General features: G+C 38.1%; 1 protein-coding gene across 1 annotated transcript in view; it reads left to right on the top strand.

Moving 5' to 3' along the window:
- PLEKHA5 (pleckstrin homology domain containing A5) overlaps window positions 1-22,568 on the top strand; it is a 215,268-nt gene extending 192,700 nt beyond the window's left edge. The window contains exons 16-27 of the mRNA XM_054719239.1: window positions 2,350-2,451; window positions 4,837-4,948; window positions 7,243-7,289; window positions 8,051-8,236; window positions 9,051-9,168; window positions 11,559-11,677; window positions 13,946-14,155; window positions 15,357-15,497; window positions 16,030-16,154; window positions 17,834-17,979; window positions 19,445-19,550; window positions 21,710-22,568. Of these exons, the coding sequence (XP_054575214.1) occupies window positions 2,350-2,451; window positions 4,837-4,948; window positions 7,243-7,289; window positions 8,051-8,236; window positions 9,051-9,168; window positions 11,559-11,677; window positions 13,946-14,155; window positions 15,357-15,497; window positions 16,030-16,154; window positions 17,834-17,979; window positions 19,445-19,539 (1,401 nt within the window). The 3' untranslated portion in view covers window positions 19,540-19,550; window positions 21,710-22,568. The remainder of the gene's footprint in view (window positions 1-2,349; window positions 2,452-4,836; window positions 4,949-7,242; window positions 7,290-8,050; window positions 8,237-9,050; window positions 9,169-11,558; window positions 11,678-13,945; window positions 14,156-15,356; window positions 15,498-16,029; window positions 16,155-17,833; window positions 17,980-19,444; window positions 19,551-21,709) is intronic.
- The last annotated feature ends 2,329 nt before the right edge of the window (window positions 22,569-24,897 follow it).

The raw sequence follows: 24,897 nt of genomic DNA, 5'->3' as shown, positions 1-24,897 counted from the left end.
TTTATTTCAAGCACTGTTGTCTATGGTTTTAAGATAATTGCCTACTTGAAAGTCATTAAAACCCTTTTAATTGCCTTGATGCACTTATATATTATCTTCTTGAGAAAAAAATAGTAAGGACATATTTAAAGATTTTAACATTGTACTTGTATAATCCATTAAATTCTTTAATGACATACTCAGCCAGGTGTTGGAAGGAAACTGATGTTATGCCAGTGCCACCCCTTTTCTTGGGATCACCTGTTGACTTGTGTTCTGCCCACCTATAATCATGTTTGAGGAGCCGAGAGATAATGGCAGAAATGGGAGGCCCAACAGGATTATAGGACTCGGGCCAAACGATATAGTGCAATGCGGGACTTTCCAGGTTATGAAAACTGAAAGTATATTATGTTTCCTCACTCCTAAAATATTGGAAAAGTAATCTCTAGCTCTCAATCTCTCTTTCTCATGTTTCTGTAAGAAAGATGAGGATTCCCACCATTCTAAAATGTTCTTATATTTAGATGCCTCTACAGTGCCTTTGGGCACACACACACACACCCCCACACACCCCGGCACCCCCCCTCCCCAAACTCTGGCTTTTCTATGAGGTGTTAGGTGTTAGTTTGGCAATACCATCTTCCTCAATCACTGGGCTGCCATTGGATCCGTTACCCTCATTTTACCATCCCTGAAGCCTTCAAAAGCCCTCTACCTAAATTTGCCTCTTTTTTTTTTTTTTTTTTTTATGTGTGTACAAATTAGAAGATGGCTAGAAGCTATTTTTATTAAAGGAGATAATATCCTTGTTTATTTCGGTAGAAAGAGTTTTGCTGAAGCCAAGTAAGGAGGCTAGTGTTTATACCATAAAGATCAGATGATGAGAACCTTTAGTCCTTTATTACTTTGCTTTTTTAAAATTTAATTCATTGTGAAATCTGCTTAATAGGCTCCTTAGGCAACCTATTTAAAACCTTTTAAGGAGTCAGAACAGCATGGCTCAGTGGTTGAGCGTTGACCTGTGAACCAGGAGGTCTTGGTTCAGTTCCTGGTCAGGGCACATGCCCAGGTTTCAGGCTCAATCCCCAGTAAGGAGCACGCAGGTCTCATCATTGATGTTTCCATCTCTCTCCCTTTCCCTTCCTCTCTGAAATAAACACACACACACACACACACACACACACACACACACACACATACACACACACACACACTTAAACCTGTTAAGGAGAATCTTAAACTCAAAAAGCAATGATTCCAAATGACCAGATTTTATGACTTAATTTTTTTTAAAGTATGTACCTTGAGAAGAGGTCCTCTAGGAACTTGAGGTATTGCTGTTTGTTTGTTTGTTTGTTTAACTAAGATTGTTTTCAGTACCCTCTTAAAATATTTTAAATACCTTTCTTCCACACTCAGTACCCTCTTTCCTATCCCCAGACTATTGCTGTTGTTAAACTGACGTTTCCCACGGAAGTTTCATTCAAAGCAGCTTAAGGCAAGAAATTCCTGGTCATGGGAGGTTCTTAGACAAGAGTCATTAATTCATTTTACAACAGCATTCAATAAGCATTTGTTGGTTATGTTACATGTGCCAGCACCACGTAGATAACTGGTGATAAAATAGTAATCAAATATTGTCCCTGCACCCTACCAGTGTGGATCAGTTGGTTGAGTGTCGTTCCATGAAACCAGGAGGTCACTGTTCAATTCCCAGTAGGGGGCATGCAGGAGGCAACCCATCAATGTTTCTCGTTGATATTTCTATTGCTCTCTCCCTCTCCTTTCCTCTTTCTAAAATTAATAAAATACAGTCCCTGCCCTATTTTAGTTTATCAAGTTGTTGACCTCATACCACCCCTCTCTGAAGTGTCAGAAGGGTAACTGCAACCCATAGAAGCAGAATATAATCATGATGTAATTTGAGCGCTTGTAGAATCATTCTATATTCAATAGAGATAGACCAAGTATGAAGACCTTCTCTATGATTTTAGAGTTTGGGGGTGATGGTTTTTCCAAAGGAGAAAAGTAGAGGTGAGTAGTGTCTATATTGAATCTGGATTCACTGGCTTGTGTAGTTAGCTGAATTAGGTTTGTATGTTACTGTAAATTTACTCTTAAGTAATTAAATTCATGTCAGGCTTCTGTGTTATTGAAAACCTAACATGGTAAAATACAACATATTTAGTGTTTTTATTCATGGAAAAATTTTAATCAAGGCATATAAGGGACTGTTTTAAACAATAAAGGAAAATGAGTTACAAAGGTGTTTTGTTTTCTGCCCAATATAAACTATGATAATTGCAGTGATAACAACATAAAAGCAGATTTTCTCCATTAGAATAATGAAAGCTCTTTTGCTTTTAGGAACTGGAACGAGCATGGAGAGAATATGATAAGTTAGAATACGATGTAACTATTACCAGGAACCAGATGCAAGAACAACTAGATCGCCTTGGTGAAGTTCAGGTATAAAAGTGTCATGTTTTTTACATTGTTTTACCTTGTTAGATTCATGTACGCCCATAACAGTTTTTACAGTATTGGCTACCTAAGACCTGGGTTTGAATATTTTCAGTGATAGGAATCTTACTATCTCACAAGATTTCCCATCTCTCTCTGTTTAAAGTTCTTTATTCTATCAGGTGCATGGTGTAGTGTTCTGTGTTCTGAGCTAACTTTATGGCACTGAGGCATTGAATTATATGAATTTATCAAATAATGGATATTTTAGCTTTTTTTAAATAAAGTTTATTCTGACTTATTCATTCTATATTAAATGCCTCTTTTTTAACAAACTATATTTAGCCTATTATCTTGGCCGATATATTATTAGAATATACAGCACCATTTGGAATAAAGAATCCAGTTTTGTAAACAGGCCATAAGCAGTTAAGACATTTAAAAATAATCACACTAATTTAAAAAAAAAAATGTAATATGCTAATTGACCGTACCTTCGTGACACCCACCAGCCAATCAGGAGTGAGTATGCAAATTAACCCAACAAAGATGGAAGATTTATTTGCATACACAGGCGCTGAGCGGCTGGGGGCGGGACAGGATGCTTGCATCATCGCCATGGTGATGACACAGGCATTCCACACCACCCCAGGTGTTCCAGGCCTCTGGGCAGTGTGGGAAGGTGGAAAGGCGGCTCCAGCCAGAGTGAAGGCGGTGCCAGCAGCCAGGGGAAGGAAGGCCCATTCTTGCACGAATCTTTGTACATCGGGCCTCTAGTAGTAATAATAAAGAACTAGAAGGCACACTCTATGATAAGTAGCATGGCACATGTGACCTTAGACTAGTTACATTACAGTTCTGCACCTCGGTTTCCACAACTATAAAATGAAAATAATAATAGTATCTACTTCTATTGGGTTATTATAATGATTAAATGTGTTGATGTTTTTGGAGTACTTTGAACAGCATCAGACACATAAAGCAAATTGTATAAGTTTTATTAAATAACTAAACAATGAAGGCAACATTGACAAACTCAAAAGGTGACATACTGGAAAGAACTACCTTGACTCCTAGACTTCAATAAGAGTTACTATCTAGATCTGCAAAGATTTTTTTTTTTTTTTTTTTTTGAGAAACAGTACAGTAGCAAAATGAACGAAGAACATGAGTAGTTTTAATTCATAAAAAAGTAAAATTTAGATTGCTAAAAAGGGTGTATATGTTATTCAAAGTTACTGGTAACCAGAAAATGCAAAATAAATTTTAAAATGAGATTTTCACTGTGTACCTTTCAGATGGGCAAAAAATACATACATATATATATATACATATATATATATATATATATATATATATATACACACACACACACACACACACACACACACACACACACATATGTAATTTTTTAATTGTTGCATAAGTAATACAGATTCTGTATAGAGCATGTATAGTATCAAATATTTGTAGTTGCTGTTCCCTCCCTGTGTTCATAGCAGTATTCACATCTCTGGGCTGCCGTCATCTTGGGCCCGTGTCAGGGCTTCCTTCCTTTGCTTTGGTGCTTTCAGCCTGTGGCTGGGAAAGCTGGATCACTAAGGTTATGCAGTACGTTTGGAGGCAGCGTTAGCGCACATAGTCCTTATGTTTCTAGACTTGGAACACTTATTTCTCTTCATTGCCTTTTTTTTTTAATTACTTTATTGATTAAGGTATCACATATTTGTCATCAAACATTGCCTTTTTTTAAAAAAATAAAGTTCCATTCCTATGATATTTATTGTTATCTTAAGTATCTACCAATAAGAATCATAGAGTTCTGTTACAGTCTTACTGAAAACCAATATGATCTTATTTTCGTTTCAGTTACAGTACTTAGCCTGAGGACATGAAATGGGGTATTAGAAGTAAGACAGTGGGTTATTAGAAGTAAGACAGTTAGATTCCAAAATTGAGAATTAGTTCTGCAAACACGTTTAACTCCATGAGTCAAAAACTCCGTTTGTTTGTTTGTTTGTTTGTTTGATTGTTTGTTTGTTTGGCATGTCTCTATGTTTTAGAACTTCAGAAATTAATATACTTTCCATTGCTTTCCCCCCACCCCAAAAAAGTGTTGTTTTTTTAATTTGGGTTTTGAGAGTTTCTATTTTGTTCTGTTTTCCATTTTTAGTCCCTTCTGACCAGTATTCCTTCCTGGAGTCATAAATAACACAAGACAAAGCTTACTGAGGAGATGTGAAAAAATATGCTTATAGCTGAAAAATGATATTCTTTTCTCTGCTTTATCTTTTATCAGTGCCACTAAAAATCTTCTTTTAAGACATATAAATAGCAGAATATATAACTTTAATGATTGTTTTTCTGTATGCGGTCTATTTTTACTGATAGACCGAATCAGCAGGAATTCAGCGTGCACAGATTCAGAAAGAACTTTGGAGAATTCAGGATGTCATGGAAGGCCTGAGTAAGCACAAACAGCAAAGAGGCACTACAGAAACAGGTAAGTTTGCTTTTTGTATTGTGGTATACAGTAATTGACCATAGTATTATATCTAAATGGGATGACACAGAAAACTGGGTTACTTTTGTTATTTTTAATAGGTTTTTTAACACTCTTCTTGGTAACATTGAGTCAGTACACAAGTTTATAAAGTAAAAAAGCAAAAGTTCTGCCCACCTCACCCACTCAAAAATAAATCATCGTTTTATGTGTACTGAAATTATAAACACGCAAACAGTGCTTTGGTTGTGCGAGGTTTTTTTCCCCACAACAGAAGATGGAATCATACTATACCTATTTTCAACCATTTGCTCTTTTGTTCTTAACTGCAATATAATAATTGCTGTGTACAAATTCATTGTGTACCCCTGGCTGGTGTGGCTCAGTTGATTGAGCATAGTCCCATGCACCAAAAGATTGCTTGTTCGATTCCTGGTCAGGGCACATGCCTGGGTTGCAGGCTCTATCCCCAGTAGGGGTCATGCAGAAGGCAGCCAATCGATATTTCTTTCTCTCTCCTTTCCTTTCTCTCTAAAAACAAAAACAAAAAACATAGCTTAAAGAAAAAAGCACCCTGGCCAGGGCCCCAGTGTACCTCGATGGTTGAAGCATCAGCCAGCACACCAAAGGGTTGTGGGTTCAATTTCCAGTCAAGGGTATGGCATGTTCACTCCCCGCCCCTATCTCACATCAATGTCTCTCCCACCCCCTTCTCCCTCTCCCCCTCTCCCTCTCTCTCTCCCTCTCTCCGTCTTCCTCTTCCCTCCTTCTATCCCCCTCCCTCCCACTCTCTCTGAAAAAGCAATGGGGGTAAAATTAACCTCAGGTGAGGATCAACAAAAACAATTTTCAGACTATGTCCATTTCTGTGATAATGAACATGTTTTTAGGTTTTGGAGTTTTTTGTTGTTATTTTCCCTGGTCATAAGCCATGCTATCATGAACATTATTGTGTATATATATAACTAAACATTTATGGTAGTACTTTTGGATTTCAAGGAGTGGGAAATGACACATTTTCCATTTTGATAGGCACGGCCAAATTGCCCTCCTAAAAGATATCAAAATGTACTTACACCAGTAAATGTTTGAGAAAACTCATTTCCCTATATAAGTTGTTTTAGTTTATGTTTTTTAATGTAGTTGGTTTCAAATTCTGAAAACATTAAAAATGAGGGATTAGAAACTGAAGATTTAACCTATATATATAAAGAGCCAGGGCCCATAACCACCACGGCTCGACCGACACAGGAAGTCAGTGCTGGGTTGCTGTGGCGACCCAGCACTGACTGCCTAAGGGGCTGCGGATCAGGCCCAGAGGGAGGCCTGCAGAGAGAGAGAGGCAGGGTCTGATCCCCAGCCTCCGTGGCAGCTGTTGATCAGCCGTTGCCTCTCTCTTTCTCTCCTGGCTTGACTAGCAGCAGGGCCTCTGTTTCTCTCCAGGCCTCCTCAGGGGCTGCTGATCAGCCCCACCTCTTTGATCCAGGCCCAGAGATAGGCCCGGAGACGCTGACTGGCATAGAAACCGACCAATCAGAACCAAATATGGGTGAACTGCGAAAGCAGAACCTAAGTTGGGGGCTGGGGAGGGGTTTTAAGGGCAACAGCTGTTTGGTGTAAGGTGTAAGAAAGTGGTTTAATTTTTTCATGACCGGTTTGGTAATATAGTGCATATGGCTAGCTATCAGTCCAGATATAGAGATTATGTGTTTTTGTCTGCCAAGAGCATCTCCTGCTGAAAAAGGCTTCTCCCCGCCCATTTAAGCAATTCTATCCTATATAATCTATCTATACTACTAAAAGGGTAATATGCTAATTAGATCGGGTCGACCAGCCACCTTCCAGACGTCCAACTTCCTTCCAGACAAAGCCATGGTGGTGGAGGCAGAGGCAGTTAGGGGTGATCAGGCCGACAGGGGAGGGAAGTTGGGGGCAAGATCAGGCCGGCAGGGGAGGGCTGTTGGGGGCAACATCAGGCCAGCAGGGGAGGGCAGTTGGGGGCAATCAGGCAGGCATGCAGTGAGCAGTTAGAAGCCAGTGGTCCCAGATTGCAAGAGGGATGCCCAACCACCGGTTTAGGCCACAGGGATCGGGCCTAAACCAGTGGTCGGACATCCCTCAAGGGGTCCCCAATTGGAGAGGGTGCAGGTTGGGCTGAGGGAACCCGTGCCCCCCCCCCCCCCGCCCCGCCCCCGCACGGGGCCCTAGTTTAAAATAAATGAAATTATTTTCTTTTTCTGTAGATTTAAAAAGATATGTTTAGTATAAGTTATGTTTTATGCTTTTTTTAATAGGTATAGCAGTATCAAAGCCTTTCACAACAGTTAAGTACAAAAATGAGGTAAGTTCGAATTGTTTGTCTAACTATAAGTTATTTTAAATGTTTAAAACATGAATTAGAATTGTCTACTCATAAACTCATAACAAAAGTATTTTTTAAATACATTCTAGTTATTGTTTTAATCTTGAAATTTCACTGGTTCAGTGATTTGGTACTTCTAACAAATGTGATTTTTCTTCCCTTAATGCAAAAAATTTAATCACTATTTTTCATCTCTATATTAGAACTTTAACATTGTCATACTTTGTATAATAAAAGTAATTTGAATTTTTATCATTGTTATACTTGATAACATTTGTAGGATGATTGATAGATAAGTTGGCTGTGTATCATGCATACTATAAAGAAATTGCAACTACAAAGAGATACTGTCAACCGAATTGAAAGCATCTATGGTCTTAAATTATGTATTAAAGCCAGTCAAAAAGAAATGTTTGGTTTTTTTTTCCCTTGAAAATGGCCCAAAACATAGGCAACAAGATTTTCAAATTAATTTTTTCTCTTCTATTTTTAAAATGAAATGCAATCATTTCATGTATCTGTTTAGATGCTGAGTTACCAAAAAAGATACAACCATATTTAAAACTATATTGACTATCATAAGTATTTTGGGTTTTACTTTTCAATATGAGACTTTTGGCTTGGCAGTGTCCCTTTAATTATCTTAAAGTTAATTTAAGTTAACTTACCATTGCAAAGAATTTAGATATACTTAACTCAGTATGCTTATCTAAATAAGGTGACTGTTCTACAATCTTTAGGAAGAGGAAGTAGTCCCACCTCGTCCTCCACTTCCTCGGTCCTATGACTTTACAGAGCAGCCTCCCATAATCCCCCCTCTGCCCAGTGATAGCAGCTCCTTGCTCTGTTATAGCAGGGGCCCAGTCCATCTGCCTGAAGACAAGAAGACTCAAGTTCAAGGATATACAAGAAATGGATCTCACTGTGTAAGTGGCTGCAGTAGCCACAGAATAATCAATTTTATATGCCCTCTCATTTTTTGAAAGTGAATTTATTTTACATTCAAACTTTTTTTATAACACCACTTTTAGCCAGTGCTGTTTTTGTTTATAATGTTATCCTTTTGTTTTTTCTGTTTTGGCTATATCATTCTCACTTTTTAATATTTTCACAACTTTAATCATCTTTCATAATTTCATATTTTTCATAAATATTTTTATAAAATGGTTACTTTTATAAAATGAGTCATATTTTAAACCTATCATGTCGTGATATCAGAGACAAATGGAATCTTTAGGTCAGAAAGAAAAGGATTACTAGGAATGATAAAAGGGTTGGGACGCGGGCAGTTCAGTCTAGAAAAACTGTTAAGGTTGTGGACATTGCCAAGCAGAGACATCACCCATGGAAACTGGAAATGGAGGTTTGGGGTTAAACAAATAAATGTGAAATGCAATAAACAAGGAGAAGTGAATAAGGAAAAAGGCAATAGAACTAATTGAGTTAATATCATATAATTATTTTCAGGCCTCAGTTGTATTATGATAAAAATGTTCTAAAAATGACTTTATTCCCAAGAGGAATATTCTTAACTTTTCAAACCAAAACATTTACCTGTTAAAAATATTTCAAATTCTTTTTCTTCTATCTTAGTTGTAGCATGTATTAATTAGTTGTGTTATACCCAAGATAGGTAACTGAGGCTTTTAATTTTTAGAGTTTGATTTGAGTCTTTATTGGTAAACATTTTACAAGAAACTTTCACCAATTTTTTGTTTAATTGCATATCTTCCTTTCAAGGGTCCAGATTATAGACTCTACAAGAGTGAACCAGAGTTAACAACTGTGGCAGAAGTTGATGAATCTAATGGAGAAGAAAAATCAGAACCTGTTTCAGAAATGGAAGCTTCAGTTAAAGGTCAGAACTTGGGATGTGTTTTATCTCCTGTGTTTTCAGACATTTTAGCAATAAATTCCGTTTTCATGTTGACCTAGTACATGAACAAGTCCACAATCCCTTATCTGAAAACTCTGGAATCTGACAAGTTTTTGAATTCAGAAGTTTCATATATTAAAAAGATGACATGACCCATAAACCATCTATGATGTCACCTCAGCTAGGCATGAGGCAGCACCCTCTTTTAAACACATTGATATTTCTGGAATATTCATCGTAAGTGGGATAAATCAGTTCCGGTTAGGTTTTACTGAGAAATAAGTTTATGACACACTTTTAAAAGGCTTTTCCTGTTATTTTTTTTTAGTTTTGGTTTTCCATTTTAAAATTACACATAAAAGATTAAGGGCTAAAACAAACTTGCTTAAAATTTCTATAAAATGAATAAATTCCATGAAATAATACCATTATTTTTTTAATGCTGATCATTCTTCAATGTTGTAAAGAAAAAGAGTAGCAGGAAGGGGGCTATTCAGGATTAAAAATGTTGAAAATGCCAGATATAATGCAATGTTTGAGCCTTGATTGGATTATGGTTTGAAGGAAAAGTCTGTAAAGACATTCTTGGGACAACTATGGAAATTTAAATATATTCTAGATATTATCTAATAGTAAATAATACTATGATATTGTGATTATGTAGGAGAATGTGTTATGTGAATTCTGAATCACTTAGAAGAATATTTGTAACTTATTCTCATTTAAAACTAGTTACTTTTCATCAAAATTTAAAACTTCTGCCCATCAGAATGGGAGAAAATATTAGCAATACATACATCTGACAAAGGTCTTGTATTCAGAATTTTTTAAACTCTTGTGAATCAATACTAAACTCAGACAACCCAATAAAAAGTATTCAAAAGACTTGGCCACATAACAGATAAGGTATACAAAATGGCCCTTAAACATATAAAAAGTTTAGAACTGATTAACCATAAAAGAAATTTTGGTTTAATGCAAACTAAAATTACAATTTACACCTAGAATGGCTAAACTTAAAAAATTACCAAGTATTGGTTAGGATGTGTAACAATTGGGAGTCATGTGTTCCCGATGGTGGTTATGGTAGAACAGCAGTTTGGCAGTTTCTTAAAAAGGTAAAACATTCAGTTAGCTTAGCGAGTAATTCAACTCCTATGTCTTTACCTAAGAAAAATGAAAACATAATTTCTCAAAAAGACATACAAGGATTTTTATAGCAGCTTTAATTCATATTAGAAAAAAAAAAAAAAAAAACTGGAAGCAACCCATATGTCAGTAAACAAGAGTTCATACAATGGATTTGATGCCCAATTAGGACACATGCCCAGGTTGTGGTTCAATTCCCAGTCGGGCATGTACAGGAGGCAACTGATTGGTGTATCTCTCTCATATCGACATTTCTCTCTCTCTCTCTCTCTCTCTCTCTCTCTCTCTCTCTCTCTCTCTCTCTCTCTCTCCCTCTCTCTCCCTCTCCCCACCCCTTCCTCTCTAAAATCAAAAAACAACAATAACAAATAATTGAGTTGCAGATTGTTTGGTTTATAACCTAAAGGGGCCCTGAATGACTGACCTACACCATTTGTCTTTGTGGATGGGGGGGTGTAAGACACTTCTTTTTTCTGGTTGATGTGAGTTTTTGTTTTCTAATTGTAAACGAGAGAGTGACAGTGATTACCTTAGTTAACTTTGTTAGTGGTTTCTTTATTGAGACAGTCCAGTATATTTGAAAGAGACCAATTGGAAATTAAGGACATTTAGGTAAATCACTTAAACCTTCCCAGCTACTTTTTGTCCTCTGTGAGATGTGAGAGGATTACATTAAGGTACTGAAAATGTGAATGTTTCATGAAGAAGCAGAGGGCTGACTCAGACTCCAGCCCTGCTGCTGCTGAGCTCTGTGGACTTGAGGAAGCAAATCACCCATAAGGATCTATGATGGATTAGGGGTACTGAAGTTTTTAATTTTTTTTTATTGATTGATGAGAGAGAGAGAGAGGGAGAACCATTAATTTATTGTTCCACTTATTTATGCATTCATTGGTTTATTCTTGTATGGGCCCTCACCAGGGATCGAACCCACAACCTTGCTGTATCGGGACGACACTAACCAACTGAGCTACCCAGCCAGAGGATTTTTAATATCATCTTTTAATCTGTAGAACTTTATTTCTAAATCTAACCCTAAATTTATCTGGTAATATCATTGGCTAGCTTATGAGGTAGAATAGGTAATAGAAGGCTAGTACATTTTCCCTGGCTCTTTCCAAACAATAAATTTGTCTTGTGATTTTAAAAGCCTCAGAAATCGAGTATGTAAAAAAAAAAAAAAGCCATGTTATGTGAGAGATGACTCCTATTTTAATTTTTAGGTTCCCACTTTCCTGTTGGAGTTGTGTCTCCAAGAACAAAGTCACCAACACCAGAATCTTCGACAATAGCCTCATATGTAACCTTAAGGAAAACGAAGAAGATGGTGGATTCAAGAACGGTATTTAGCTAGAAATTAATTTCTAGAAGGAGTCTGACACTTCTAAGAATTTCCTTGAGGAGAGTGATAGACGTGTCCTGTGTTCACCCAAGTGAATGGGTTTCCAAGCTAGCCTGAGTTTGCAGGGCCTTTCAGCTGGGGTGGATTTGGAGTTTGCCAGTCCTCTGGCTACTCTGAGAAATGTGAGTTGGGATTGGGAAATAAATCCTGCGTTTCACACTTTCATCTGAGATCACTGAATTCAAACTGGCTCCAAACCAGTCTGATGGTCTTGGAAGATTCTCAGAGTATTTACCTCCCTTTCACCAAGTAGTCTTAGAAATTTGAGCTGCAAAAGAACTTTTACTTTGCATCTTTGCAAAGTCTCTACTTACTTGGTATGAGATAATTTTAAGCTATAAGAAAAGACTGAATGGTACAACAAAGAAAAAAGTCTATGGTTATCTTTGAAAGATATTAAAGTATAGCTAACCAGCATATGCCAAAAAAGTCTGACAAATCTATATATAAGAACTATCTTTTCAATAAATACAAAATTATAAAGATCTATAGGAATAATTAGTGTAGAATAAAAATAATGAATAGCTATGTGTCAATATTAACATTAGTGATCATGATTCTATAATACTATTATTTGTTCATAGAGTTGGGCATTTTTTGCAGATTGGAGGGTGTTTTCTATGGTAATTGTGAAACAGAAAAAGGATGTTGAGATCAAGCAGAAGATATTAGTGGATTTATATTATTCTTTATCTTTTTTATAACTCTCTTAAATACTAGAAGAAAAGATTCTACATAACTAAATACCGGGGGGCGGGGGGGAAGTATAGAAAACTATAGTTCTATAATGTTGGTACAAGAAAGATCTTTATAAGTAATACCTGCTTATAAATACCTGCGGTATAACAGACAAGTTCCATAATAGATAAGGAATAAATATAAATCAGAAATAATAGTTCACAAATAAATGAAAATTGCTCAGCCTCAGTAATAATTTTTAAAATGCTGAGCTGCCCCGATGAGTTAATCTTTCCCAATTATCATATTGGAGAAAAGACCTAAAAATTAATAATATCCAACATTTAAAAAGAAGAAAGTAGATTTGTACAATAACTTGATAAATAAGTTGCGGTGTGATAACATTTTTATGTAAACATAGAAAAACCAGGAGGAATACACATTTGTGATTACTGAAGATGAAAAGTACACTAAAGTAGCCAACTTCCCAATCAGTATCTAGAATTAACTTTTTTTTTTTTTTTTGCAAAAGTAAATATGTTTTATTTTACAAATAAATGAGAATCACTTATTTTTGCCTATTAGGCCTTTTCCTTTTAGTTTCTACTTTAAGATATTTATTCTGTACAGTAGCAGGCAGTTCTAGAGTTACAGCTCCTGCCCTGCAAGCATTGTCCAGATTGGAGTGGAGAGGAAGGAATCTTAGCCTTTGGCCTGCTGTAGTGCTTGGTCACAGGAATACTTACCTCTGTCCTCGGTTCTCCCAAAAACTCCTCCAGTGCCTTCATCAGTTTCCACCAATTCAGACCAGAAGATCCAAAGAAACCTATGAATCCCATAGGTTCTAGAAAATGTTTAATCTTTAAAAGTTCTATCATAAAATAAGCTAAAATTTGCTTATGATTAATTATTGAAGTATTTATTTTGGATCTTGTACCAATATCTTTGTACATCCTTAGTAAGAAAGTGAAAAGTAAGAATTGGTTGTTTATTGGGACAAATATTTTTAAACCCTTTAGCAAACCATAAAAATTAGTCATATATATGCAATGCTTTCAAATATAACCATCTGATTTATAGAAAATAAATAATTCCATAGTTTTATTCTGGATCATAAACTAAGGATGTTTTCTCTACTAGTCTTTCACATTACAGTTTCATTAAAATAAATCACTGATATTTAGAAACTGTGTCCCCTATTTTCTCCTTGTTTAACTTTTATATAATTTCCTGTTTCGTGGGGTAGAATCATTCCAGAGCTGCCATACCCGTTTGTATTTGGGGGGGAAAAAGAGAGGAGAGAGAAATACCCTTACTATTTTCTTTTCTCTTTCTCCTCTCTTTTCGTCATAGACTATGCATCACCAATTACCTATTAAGGTTAAAATAATTTGCTTTTCTGGTGTTATATAAGTGACATTCCAAACCTCCACTTTTGATTTTGAGGACAAAAGAAATGCATTTTATTTCAACATACTTTTCAGAAGTCACTATAATTATGTATTCATATGTTTATTCTTTAATTTAAAGGAAAGACCAAGGAGTGCAGTGGAGCAGCTGTGTTTGGCTGAAAGTACTCGACCTAGGATGACTGTGGAAGAGCAAATGGAAAGAATAAGGAGGCATCAACAAGCATGCTTAAGGGAAAAGAAGAAAGCATTAAATGTCATTGGTGCTTTAGACCAGTCACCCTTACAGAGTCCTTCAAACTTAAGGGATAATCCATTCAGGGTTACCCAGGTATACCAGTTGCTTTTAATCATTGTGTGAAAATCTAATATCACTTGAATCTTAGGATCATAGTTACATGTTTTATGGGTTTTCACGTGTCTGCCATATGGATAGTTATTTTTATTATTTAACTGGTATAATAATAAGCTAGGACAGCTGAGACCGGTTTGGCTCAGTGGATAGAGCGTCGGCCTGCGGACTCAAGGGTCCCAGGTTCGATTCCGGTCAGGGGCATGTACCTTGGTTGCGGGCACATCCCCAGTAGGGGGTGTGCAGGAGGCAGCTGGTCGATGTTTCTCTCTCATCGATGTTTCTGACTCTCTATCCCTCTCTCTTCCTCTCTGTGAAAAATCAATAAAATATATTTAAAAAAAAAAAATAATAAGCTAGGACAGCTTAGTATAATGGAAATTGCCCTGTGTTCAAAAAACAAAGCTTGTTGGGTGCCTTTGCACCAGCCGTGGACTTAATATCCTCTGCTGTAAATCAGGTAATGATTCGACCTGTCCTCTCTCCCTCACAGAGATACTAAGAAGATAAAAGTGCTTTCAGCAAATGTAAAATGCCGTGCAGGTTACCAAGATAGTCCCCAATTCCCCTCCCAATAAAATGTGTATGACTCTGTGGCCTAATTTCACATGACCTAAATTGGAGCCGGAGAGAGCTTCTAAATTAAAGCTCTGCTATTCATCGAATTTCAGCCTCAGTCTTGTAAACTGACAACCTTTCATTCCTTATTCTTTGTTTGTTTGTTACCCCGATTCATAAATCAGAGCCTAGTAGCTTCGGTTTGATCTATCCCTGATAGTAGACATGGATCAGCTGAAAGTGCTTCCCTGTCTTCATAGAAGTTTCCTTTTCATCCAACCAAGAGCAGGCATCACTAATGGAGAGTCAGCCGATTAGCAGTTGAATAACTGCAGTCTACAAATTACAAAATGGGTGGTTTTTAAAAAAATAAGAGAGATGAGGATGAAGAAGTGTGTGGAATACTGCCTTTAGTTAGTATGCCATATATTAATACCTAAATAATGAATATGTAAATGATGTATATAATAAGTATATTGATATATATTAAATAGATCTTGTTCCTCTTGATTTTCATAAAGAAACCTTGTGAGTGAAGATCTAGCTTTCTTTCAAAATCAGCAGGTGCCATCTAAATGGCTGCATAGTGTGACTCTAAGACTGCGCTGTGTCTTTTGGACAGACTCGAAGGAAGGATGATAACAGTAAGGACCTGGACACTGTCATTAGAGAAAATGATGTAAAGCCAAACCACGAAACTCCCGCAGCAGAAATTGTTCGACTAAAAGAAGCTGAACCTCAAAACACAGATTTCAGTGAAGAGGTACAGAGCTTATTTTTGGACAGATATTCCAAGGGGTGGGGGTAGGTTTTTGAAGATGAGATCAGGTTGTAATAAGGTTGCAAGTAATGTTTCATTCTGCCACAAAAGGCAAAGATCTTAAGTGAAATTATTGGTTTTATATAATTTGATTAATTTAAAAAAGCATGACCAATCAAGGCTGGACTAAATTGCTGCTGGCCCAATTAAATTTGTACTTGTATATCCCAAAACAACTAACTAAAGCAATGTGCTTCGTCCCTTTGGGCAAATAACTTTTTATATTAGTAGTAAAGAATGTTGAGGCATTTTAGATCTTGCTCCTTGGCATGTCAGTTTGATGCAAATAAACTCATAAAAAATGTTTTTAATGTTAATATTTTTAAGATAGCTTGAATCTACATTTATATTTCAGTAAGTATTTGACAGCATAGATTTTTTTAAACTTTTATTTGGTAATTATTTTAGATTTACTAATAAATATAGATGTGGTATGAATGCCTTGAAAAAGAAAATCTTTCTTCTTATTCTGTAGTTTAAAAAAACGGAAAATGTTTTTTACGAAACACTTCTCAAGCCTGAACCAAATGGCGTAAATTCTGAAGAAGTGATGGATAAAGGAAGAAACAAAGAAAACATGCCAGAGGATGTTTCATACAGGTAATAATTAAGGGAAACAAACAAATCATTCACAGGTTTGTGTAACTGCTTAAAAATGGTAAACTTCAGAGTCAAAAAGTCTTGTATTCCAGTCCCAGCAAGCTACATACCTGCTTAAGGTGCAGTTTCCTCACTTAGAAGAATGGGGCTAATAATGGTATCTGTTTCACAAGTGTGTTGTAAGGGTTAAAAAAGAAAATACATGTTTAGCACTTAACACTGTGCTTAGCACCTAGGAAGTAGTTAATATCTTTTTTTAATTTTTGTTTGTTTATTTTTAAATATATTTTTACACTGATTTCAGAGAAGAAGGAAGAGGGAGAGAGAGAAACATCAATGATGAGAGAGAACCACCGATGGGCTGCCTCCTGCAAGCCCCCCACTGGGGACCGAGCCCACAACCCAGGCACATGCCCCCGACCGGAATCAAACCCTTCAGTTCGCAGGCTGACGCTCTATCCACTGAGCAAAACCAGCCAGGACAATACCTCTTTTTTAGAAGAGCAAGCAGTGAAACAAGGAAGGGCATAGAAGAAGCCACAGGAGAGCCCAGGCTGGGCTGCTTGGGCTCACTGGGAAGTCGGAGAAAGGGGAGCCTTGGAGACAGGTTCAGGGGGTTAGCCCAGGAGGAGCTGCCGCTGCCCACTGCTCCCCTGGTTGCAAGTCTCCTGAGGTCCCTTAGAGATTAGGGGATACGTGCCTGTGGGGGAGGTAGAGGGGGAACAAAATGGCATGGGTATGCTCTCTGGAGGGAGAGCGCCTCGATACCTTTTCTTTAAATGCCAACAGGCACATAAGCTATAGCCAAGTAAGCACCTCGCCATTGCCTTTGTAATGATAGACATTGATCAGAAGAAGTCTAAGTTGTCTGATAAGTGTTTCAAAAATGATGGTGCTTTGCTATTTATTTTTTAGCTGTGTTTGTTAACTAGCATCTTTTAGTGCATATGCTCAGTGTCATCCTCCATTTAAAAAATTACCAGTGTTAGAAAAGAGAAATGCTATGAATTAATGTTATTAGCGATGCCTTATATTTCAAATTCAATTCTGCTATTCATTGAAGACATTGAACAAAATATTTGGCAAAAGCTGATAAGAAAAATATCTCTGCTGATTTTTTGTTAATAGGCATAGATTGAAACACATCCAGTATAATGAATATACATACACATAGACAACAGTATGGGGACAGCCAGAGGGAAAGGGAGGTGAGGGGAGGTGAAAGAGGCAAAGGGAATAAGTGGGGATGGAAAGAGACTTGACTTTGGGCAATGGGCACATGGTACAGGGTGCAGATATTTCGTTGAGTTGTGCACTTGAAACCTAATAATGGTATGTTTCACAAGTGTGGTTTTGTTCACCAATATCACCCCAATAAACTCACTTTTTAAAAATCTATGAGTTCAGCCTGGCTGGTGTTGCTCAGTGGTTGAGCATTGACCCATACACCAAGAGGTCACCAGTTTGATTCCCAGTCAGTTCACATGCCCTTGTGTGAGCTTGATCCCCAGTAGGGGGCGTGCAGGAGGCAGCCAATCAATGATTCTATCTCATTGATGTTTCTTTCTCTCCCTCTCCTTTCTTTCTCTCTAAAAATCAATTTAAAAAAATTTTTTAATAAGTTAGAAGAAAAATTAATTGCATTCTATAGTAAATTTTAAAACATCTATTTTCATTAGCCCTCAAGATGAGACACAGATCACAAATCATAAATCAGAAGGCCATCCTGAAGAAAATACAGAGGACAATATTCAGGAGCAGGAAGAAAGTGTTGTTTCTTACGAACGAACTCCTGAGGCGTCTAAAGGAAACCAAACAATGACAGGTAGATATTACACATTTCATGATTTTCTCGCTGAGCTTCCTCTGGACCTCTGAACCTATTTCCCATGTAAAGGTTTTAGCAAGAGAGCCACTTCAGAGCCTTGCCTACAGATCAAGCAACCTTTGCCTTCCACAAGCACCTTTAGGAGAGATGCCAGTGAAAAAGGAAAGGGTGACCCCTGCCTAACCCGCTAGGTACCCTCAGAGGCTGTCCTCGCTTGGGATCGTTTTTTGTTTTGGTTTTGCTTTTAATCTTAACACTTACCATAAATTCTTTTCTAATAAGAAGATTCTTCAGTACTTGGAAAATTTATCTGTTAGGGTCTCTGAGAGGAGATTCTCAGAGTGTTCACAAACCTACCACTTCAGAAACTGGAAGACTTCAGAATGTTTAAATTGGTAGAATGGATCTGTTTAGCCTCTACTACAGTAATGGATTATTATCCATATCTGGGGGGTTTTTTGATAGTGGAAGAATGTGATCCATAGCTAAAAATTAAAGATTTCTGTGCTATTCTTCTTTCACGTTTTTAAACTCTTCACATCTTTTTTCTTCATTTAGGACTTTTGAGGGGGTGGGGATCATACCACTAATGTATATTATCAGCTCAAAAAACTATTCCTAGTAATCCTCCCTCTCCCCCACCACCCCCTAATCACTTTGCAGAAGGGTAGGTACAGTGAAATTCAGTTATTCAGGATTGTCCTTAGATAAATCATTTTTTTTGCATCTGATATGCATATAACATGCAAATTTATCTCACCATGATCCTTTGTAACAACTAATAGTAACCGCGCTCTCTTCCTTTGTCTCACTGTCACTTATAAGGTGCTGAACCCTGGAATTCTCACTTAACTTTTTCATTGTCAGTGACACTTTTAGTTATTGTTGTGGTGCGTTTGGGTCAAAGTGGTGTTATGACTATTAAAACCACAACATTTAAACTGTAGTGTATACCCGCATGGAACTAGAAAGGCTTTCAAAAGTGATTCACTGCTAGACACCTGAAAATTGACTTCAAAGCAAAAAAAAAAAAAAAGTCCTTATATAATAAAAGGGTAATATGCAAATTGTTCCCTCCACCAGGATATCTACCAGAGTTCAACCAGGGGGCAGGGCCAGCCTGCCCACTGCCCGAGGCCCCCCCCCCCGCCAGCCCGGCCCAATCGCCCTGCCAGCCCCGGACCTCACCCGTGCACGAATCCATGCACCAGGCATCTAGTATATTTTTTCCCCCCATTTTTATGAGATACAGTTGACATAACACTGTAAGTTTAAGGTCTACAAGGAAGAAAAAGTTTAAACAGAGACATTTCATGCTGACTACTCAGTTCCCAGATTAGAAAGTAACAAACCAAATGCAACTATTACTTCCTTCTCGAAACATGTACTTCCCAGCATCAGATTTCCTTCCCCGAGTGTCTTAAAAGATGTTTCTCTTCTCGCTGTTTTCTTGGTGTTTTAGTGAAAAGTCTGCCCTCGTCTCCGGAGTCCTCCGCGTCCGCGGGCCCGCCCACCCAGCCGCAGCTCACGGAGGGATCGCATTTCATGTGTGTGTAGTTTCGGAGCAAGTACGTGGTTTCCCTTCGCGCTTTCCCCGTGGACTTTCCGACCGACGGGCGTTGTATTCATTTGCTGGTTTAGGGAATAAAAACGGGGGTTAATTCCGGGCCAGGCTTGGGGATAGTTGGCAGAGCAAGTATTGGAACCACGGGCAGTAACTCACGTTTCCACCGCTGGCCCTTCCAGTGATTGGCCGTCTTCCAATGTCTTCCAGCATTTTCCCGGTCTCTTATTTCATCTGTAAAAAACAGCAAAACCTGGCGGGGACGTCCAGCACCGAAACAGGCCTCACAGTGTTTTGCAGCTGTGTTCCCATTGAATGTTCCTTTCCACAATCAGATCGCAGAAGTCTGCTTAAGTCATTACATGTCGATTGAGGAATGTTCCTAAGTTAGTTTGACATATCTACCGCATTGGGAGTTTGTTAATTATTTTAAAGGACAAAGAAATGTTTATGGGACAGTCCAATAGATGGAATATTAAAATCTTTAAGATATATCAGAAATTATTTCTAAATTGAAGGGGGAAAAATTTTTTTTTTAAGACCGGGAAGTAGTTACTCAAAAAGCCATGGGCAGGGAAAGAGGGAAGGACAAAGCCTTCCTTGGAGTAATATTCCTTCAACCACAGTTTCAGAACTGAGACTAAAACCTTAAATTATTTAAACAACGCTAAATGCTACCTGCACTTCTGTGCGTGTAGATATACACTGTTTTTAACTTTTCAGAAGATAAGATACGGAGGGAGCATGTTATGCCCTTTTCTGCATTTTTTTTCCTCAAAATATCTACCAGATCTAGTAATTTTTGTGCCAGTTTCTGTTAGTTACATAGTTACAAGCAGCGAAAACACCTTGAGACAGGAGCCTCGTTACATTGCTTGATTTCCAGATTCTCGGAGTAAATGAGTAGGGGTACTAACCTGTGGGCGTCTTTTCTGGAGCCCACTCACTCCGTTCACACCTTTTGGCAGCAGCGGTGATGTGCACCCGTCCTTTCAGCCAGAGGGGTTTGTGTTGAACTGTCTTGTCCTGTTTGTAACTTTTGTTTGAGATTGTGTCTATCTGGAGCCCTATCGGTGCAGGATTGACATCCTTTCTGGAGTCACAAACCATCGATCTGTTACCGTCTTACCTGTGCCTTTGCCTCTGTCGCTCGTGAATTTAAGCTTTTAACTTAATATGTTGGGAAGTGACAGTTCTCACTAGTGACAGAATAACATCCGGCAGAGGAAGAGTAAACATTATGCTCCTCTGATTCCTCCTGTCTGAAGATGTGATCAGGGGCCTCTGTCCGTCTTAGTGGAGAAATGTGCATTAGAAACCACGCTCCTTATCTTTTGGTTCGATAAACAGGGTACAACTCATTGTACACGGGCCATTCCGGTAGTAACAAGTGTTCAGTTAAAACTCGAGCACAGCCCTGACCAATTTTGGCTCAGTGGATAGAGCATCGGCCTGCGGACTGAAGGGTCCCAGGTTCGATTCCGGTCAAGGGCATGTACCTTGGTTGTGGGCACATCCCCAGTAGGAGGTGTGCAAGAGGCAGCTGATTGATGTTTCTAACTCTCTATTCCTCTCCCTTCCTCTCTGTAAAAAATCAATAACATATATTTTTTTAAAAAAAACTCGAGCACATTTCCAGGTTCCTTAAGTTGTTATTATTGGATTTTGTTTTGTTTTACTTTTATTTCCAGAGCCCCTAGCATTACACACTAGAATGAGGTACAGTTATTGCCTGATATTTTCCAGTCCTGTGGCATGCAGCCACCACGAACGAGTGACGCTCAGATGTGGTTATTTTATATCTTTGTGTTGTGCCTATGTCATCTTTCCAAGCTAGTAGTTCTGGCAGAACTTAGGAAAGTTTTACACACGGCACTGCTATGCAGGCAGCTCACTACATTATTACATGTGGAGTTATGCAAATCTTTGCTCATTTTGCTGATCTTTTGGGTTCTGAATTGCTCTTTTAATTGCATTATGCTTCTTTGCTTTGTGAATTGAGCATTTGGAAATGAGGAGAGAGTGTCCTTTAATTGTATTATGTTTTTGGATTTTCAAGGCCATGCTTCTATTGTTACGGAATGTCAGCCTTAGTTGCTTTAGGAAATGGTCCTTCATTAACTTGCAGGTGTCAAAGTAAATTTCCCTCTCTTTGTTTTCCAGCTACACTGACTTGCGGGGAAGCTATTCAGACCCAAGGACCCGGACCTTCGGCAATGTGAGAAGATATTGTACAGTATATTTTAAATCTATGAAATTCATAGTTCTGATGCTTTTGGCCACAGAGCATCGTTTTATCACTTCTGGAAAATGTTTATTCCAAAACAGCTTTAATGGCCCATATGTGCACTCCGTAATCTCAAGGTTATTATTCTGACACCAGCTTGCTGCTATGATTTCAGAGCACATAAGTCAAGGTGCTTTTTACTGTGTGGTCCACCGCCAGAGCTCACTTAGTTGCTGATTTCCAGATTTGGATGTTTCTAAAGTCTAGGTGGAGTTATATTTCCTTTTTCTTTTCAATACATCATTTTAGTTCTTTCCAATGAAGCTTGTTTTGTTTTGTGTTTTCCTTCCATTTCGGCTACTGCAAGGCTTTGTTTCTCACTTGATTTGTAAAAATTTTATATATATATATTTAAAATGTGCCATTTTATTATTGCTAAGTGAAGTATGTCTCGTTTCCTGCTATAATTATTTCTCAGTCAGATTGCAATGTCAGCAGTTACTGCCACACTCTTGTCAGCTTAAACACAAATGTTATCGCTTACTGTTTCTTGAAAAACAATTTAAAATGTGGGTATTTTGAAGTACTGGGCTTATACTTCGTTGGAATCGATGTGTACAGCAATAAGCAGGTTTTCAAATCCAGTACTTGGTTTGTGTACAAATGTAATTATGTTCATTGTGTATATATTATACAATGAGCACATGTAATGTATTAAAGGCTACTTACTATTGTTTAAATGCAAATGTTCATATCTCATTTCTTTTTTTATCATGTTAAATAAATGTCGATGTTCTTAAATCACTTGTGTTAGAATTTTTGCTCTTTCCATCTAAAATGGCAAGCCCAAGGACCAAGAGACTTCTAGAAGGGGGGGAGGGGGAGTATGTTCCTCTTATCATTGTAGAGAACATCACAGAAGGACCTTTTCCGTCATGGAGCCCAGCCTCCCCTGTCAGGTTGAGGAACTTGAGGCCCAAAGAGATAAATTGCTTTGGCCACAGTTACATTTCATTTAGTAACAGAATTTGGGCCAGAATACAGTTTTTCTGACTTGTCCTCTAAGCCCATCAGCTCAACACCACTGGGAAAATTTAGTTTTCTGAGGTTTCTCTACCTCGTGTTGTGGAAACCAGCTCCCAGCAGCTGTATCTCACTCTGCTCCGTGGTTTGGACTTGGGGGAGGGAGGGATGGTACGGAGCAGAGGGTCATTTCTCCGACATGAGTAACTAGAAACTGTTTCATCATAAGTAGGACCCTCAGAGATCGTTTTCTCTTACAATTCATTCTTTGCAGATGTTCACGCTCTTCAGAATCAATTACATTTTCTTCCCTCCGTAACCTTTTGTTCATGCTCTATATTGTTCCCAGTGTGTGAGGAAATTTGATGCTTTTGGATTCCTGTATAAAATGGCTGAAACTAAATTGGCAGCGGTCAGTCTTCCTTTTTTTTTTTTCTTTCCATGCTATATTAAAGAGGATTTAGATTCCATTCAAAACGCAGATGTATAAAATTCATCTGCTCCAAACTAAATCACTCAAAAAGAAATGCAAATAGATACAGTCGATACTGTAGGAGGTCAGTGAAAAGAGAGGTTAAATGGGAGGATAGCATTTGGCTCTCTGTGTCCATTTAAACATGTTTACACATATCAGAGGTGACACACACAGGTCTTCTCAAAGGAAACTCTCGACAAATCATTTTTTTCCCTTTAGCTATGATATGGTCATTGTTAGAGATCTTTTGTCAGTGTGTCCGGGAGAGTTTCTCTCTGGTTTTCCTTTGGGACCTTGTGTGGGGCTTTTTATGTTGGATTGTGTGTGTTTTGCTTTGGTCTTATTAAGCACAACTTTTTTTTAACTATTGCAAGAAGGAAACATAGCCCATACTGGGGTACCTGGAAGCTTCGGGAGTTAGGAGAAAGCAGCATAAAGGAACTGTGATTCTCGTCAACATCTTAGAAAGCCAGATGCTAACCATATCTTTGCAAACAGTAAGCACAGGCTTGTTAAAAACACATTACTGGCCCTAACCGGTTTGGCTCAGTGGATAGAGCGTCGGTCTGCGGACTCAAGGGTCCCAGGTTCGATTCCAGTCAAGAGCATGTACCTTGGTTGCGGGCACATCCCCAGTGGGGGGTATGCAGGAGGCAGCTGATTGATGTTTCTCATTGATGTTTGTAACACTCTCTCCCTCTCCCTTCCTCTCTGTAAAAAAGCAATAAAATATATATTTTTTTAAAAAACACATTAATGGGCCTCAGCCCTAGCATTTCTGATTTAGCCATCTGGAGCATGTTCCAAAAATGGGAGTTCTAATTCTAACAAGTTCCCAGATAATACTCAGGCTGATGCTCTGGGCACCACTCTTTGAGAATCACTCTGTATTGTATGTTGAGTTTTCTTTTATTTATGTGTGGTGGAATAAAATTAGGGTAAATTCAGGAGTTCTTATTTATTTACAAAAATATGCACAGAGTGTAGAAGAACTAAGGAAGATAACGGAACAACTCACCCTGTGGCCCAAAGGGATGAGGGGAGAAGGAACTGGAACCCGTAGAAGAGTGTCACGTGAGAGAAGCCCTTACTCTCTTTTCAAGAGGCAAAGCCAGCCCTGGTGTAGGCAGCCCTGCAGGGACTGAGCCCAGAGAATACTGATGGCACTGGCTTATGCTCCGGTTTCTTGCTCAGACTCCCATTGGCTGCACTCAGTGGGATGCCGAGGTCACAGGAGTTGTGTGGGGGGTGGCTGGGAACTCTAGGGGGTTTCCAAGACCTTTTCAGGAGAGCCTTGAAGTCAAAATTATTTTCATAAGAATACTAAGATGTTATTTGCCTTTTTCACTTTCATTCTCAATAGTGAAGCGTGGTGTTTCCCAAAGGCTCTCTGACCTGAGAGATTTCAACAGATTGAGTGCAGAAGCACATGTGCAAACCTGGTTGTCTTTGTTAATTCAGACAGTAAAGAGATCAGCAAAGATGGAAAGCAGTGTTTTTTATTCAGAAGTATGTTGTTCATTCTAACATGTAGTGGGCTTATTGCTGTTATTTTAGACGAATGAGTAAATATTTTAACACCTCTCAGCTTTAATTTCTACTACAGTAAAGACCAATAGATACAAC

Source organism: Eptesicus fuscus, chromosome 7, assembly GCF_027574615.1.
Source record: "Eptesicus fuscus isolate TK198812 chromosome 7, DD_ASM_mEF_20220401, whole genome shotgun sequence".
Taxonomy (NCBI): domain Eukaryota; kingdom Metazoa; phylum Chordata; class Mammalia; order Chiroptera; family Vespertilionidae; genus Eptesicus; species Eptesicus fuscus.
This window is presented reverse-complemented; position numbering and strand designations above follow the sequence as displayed.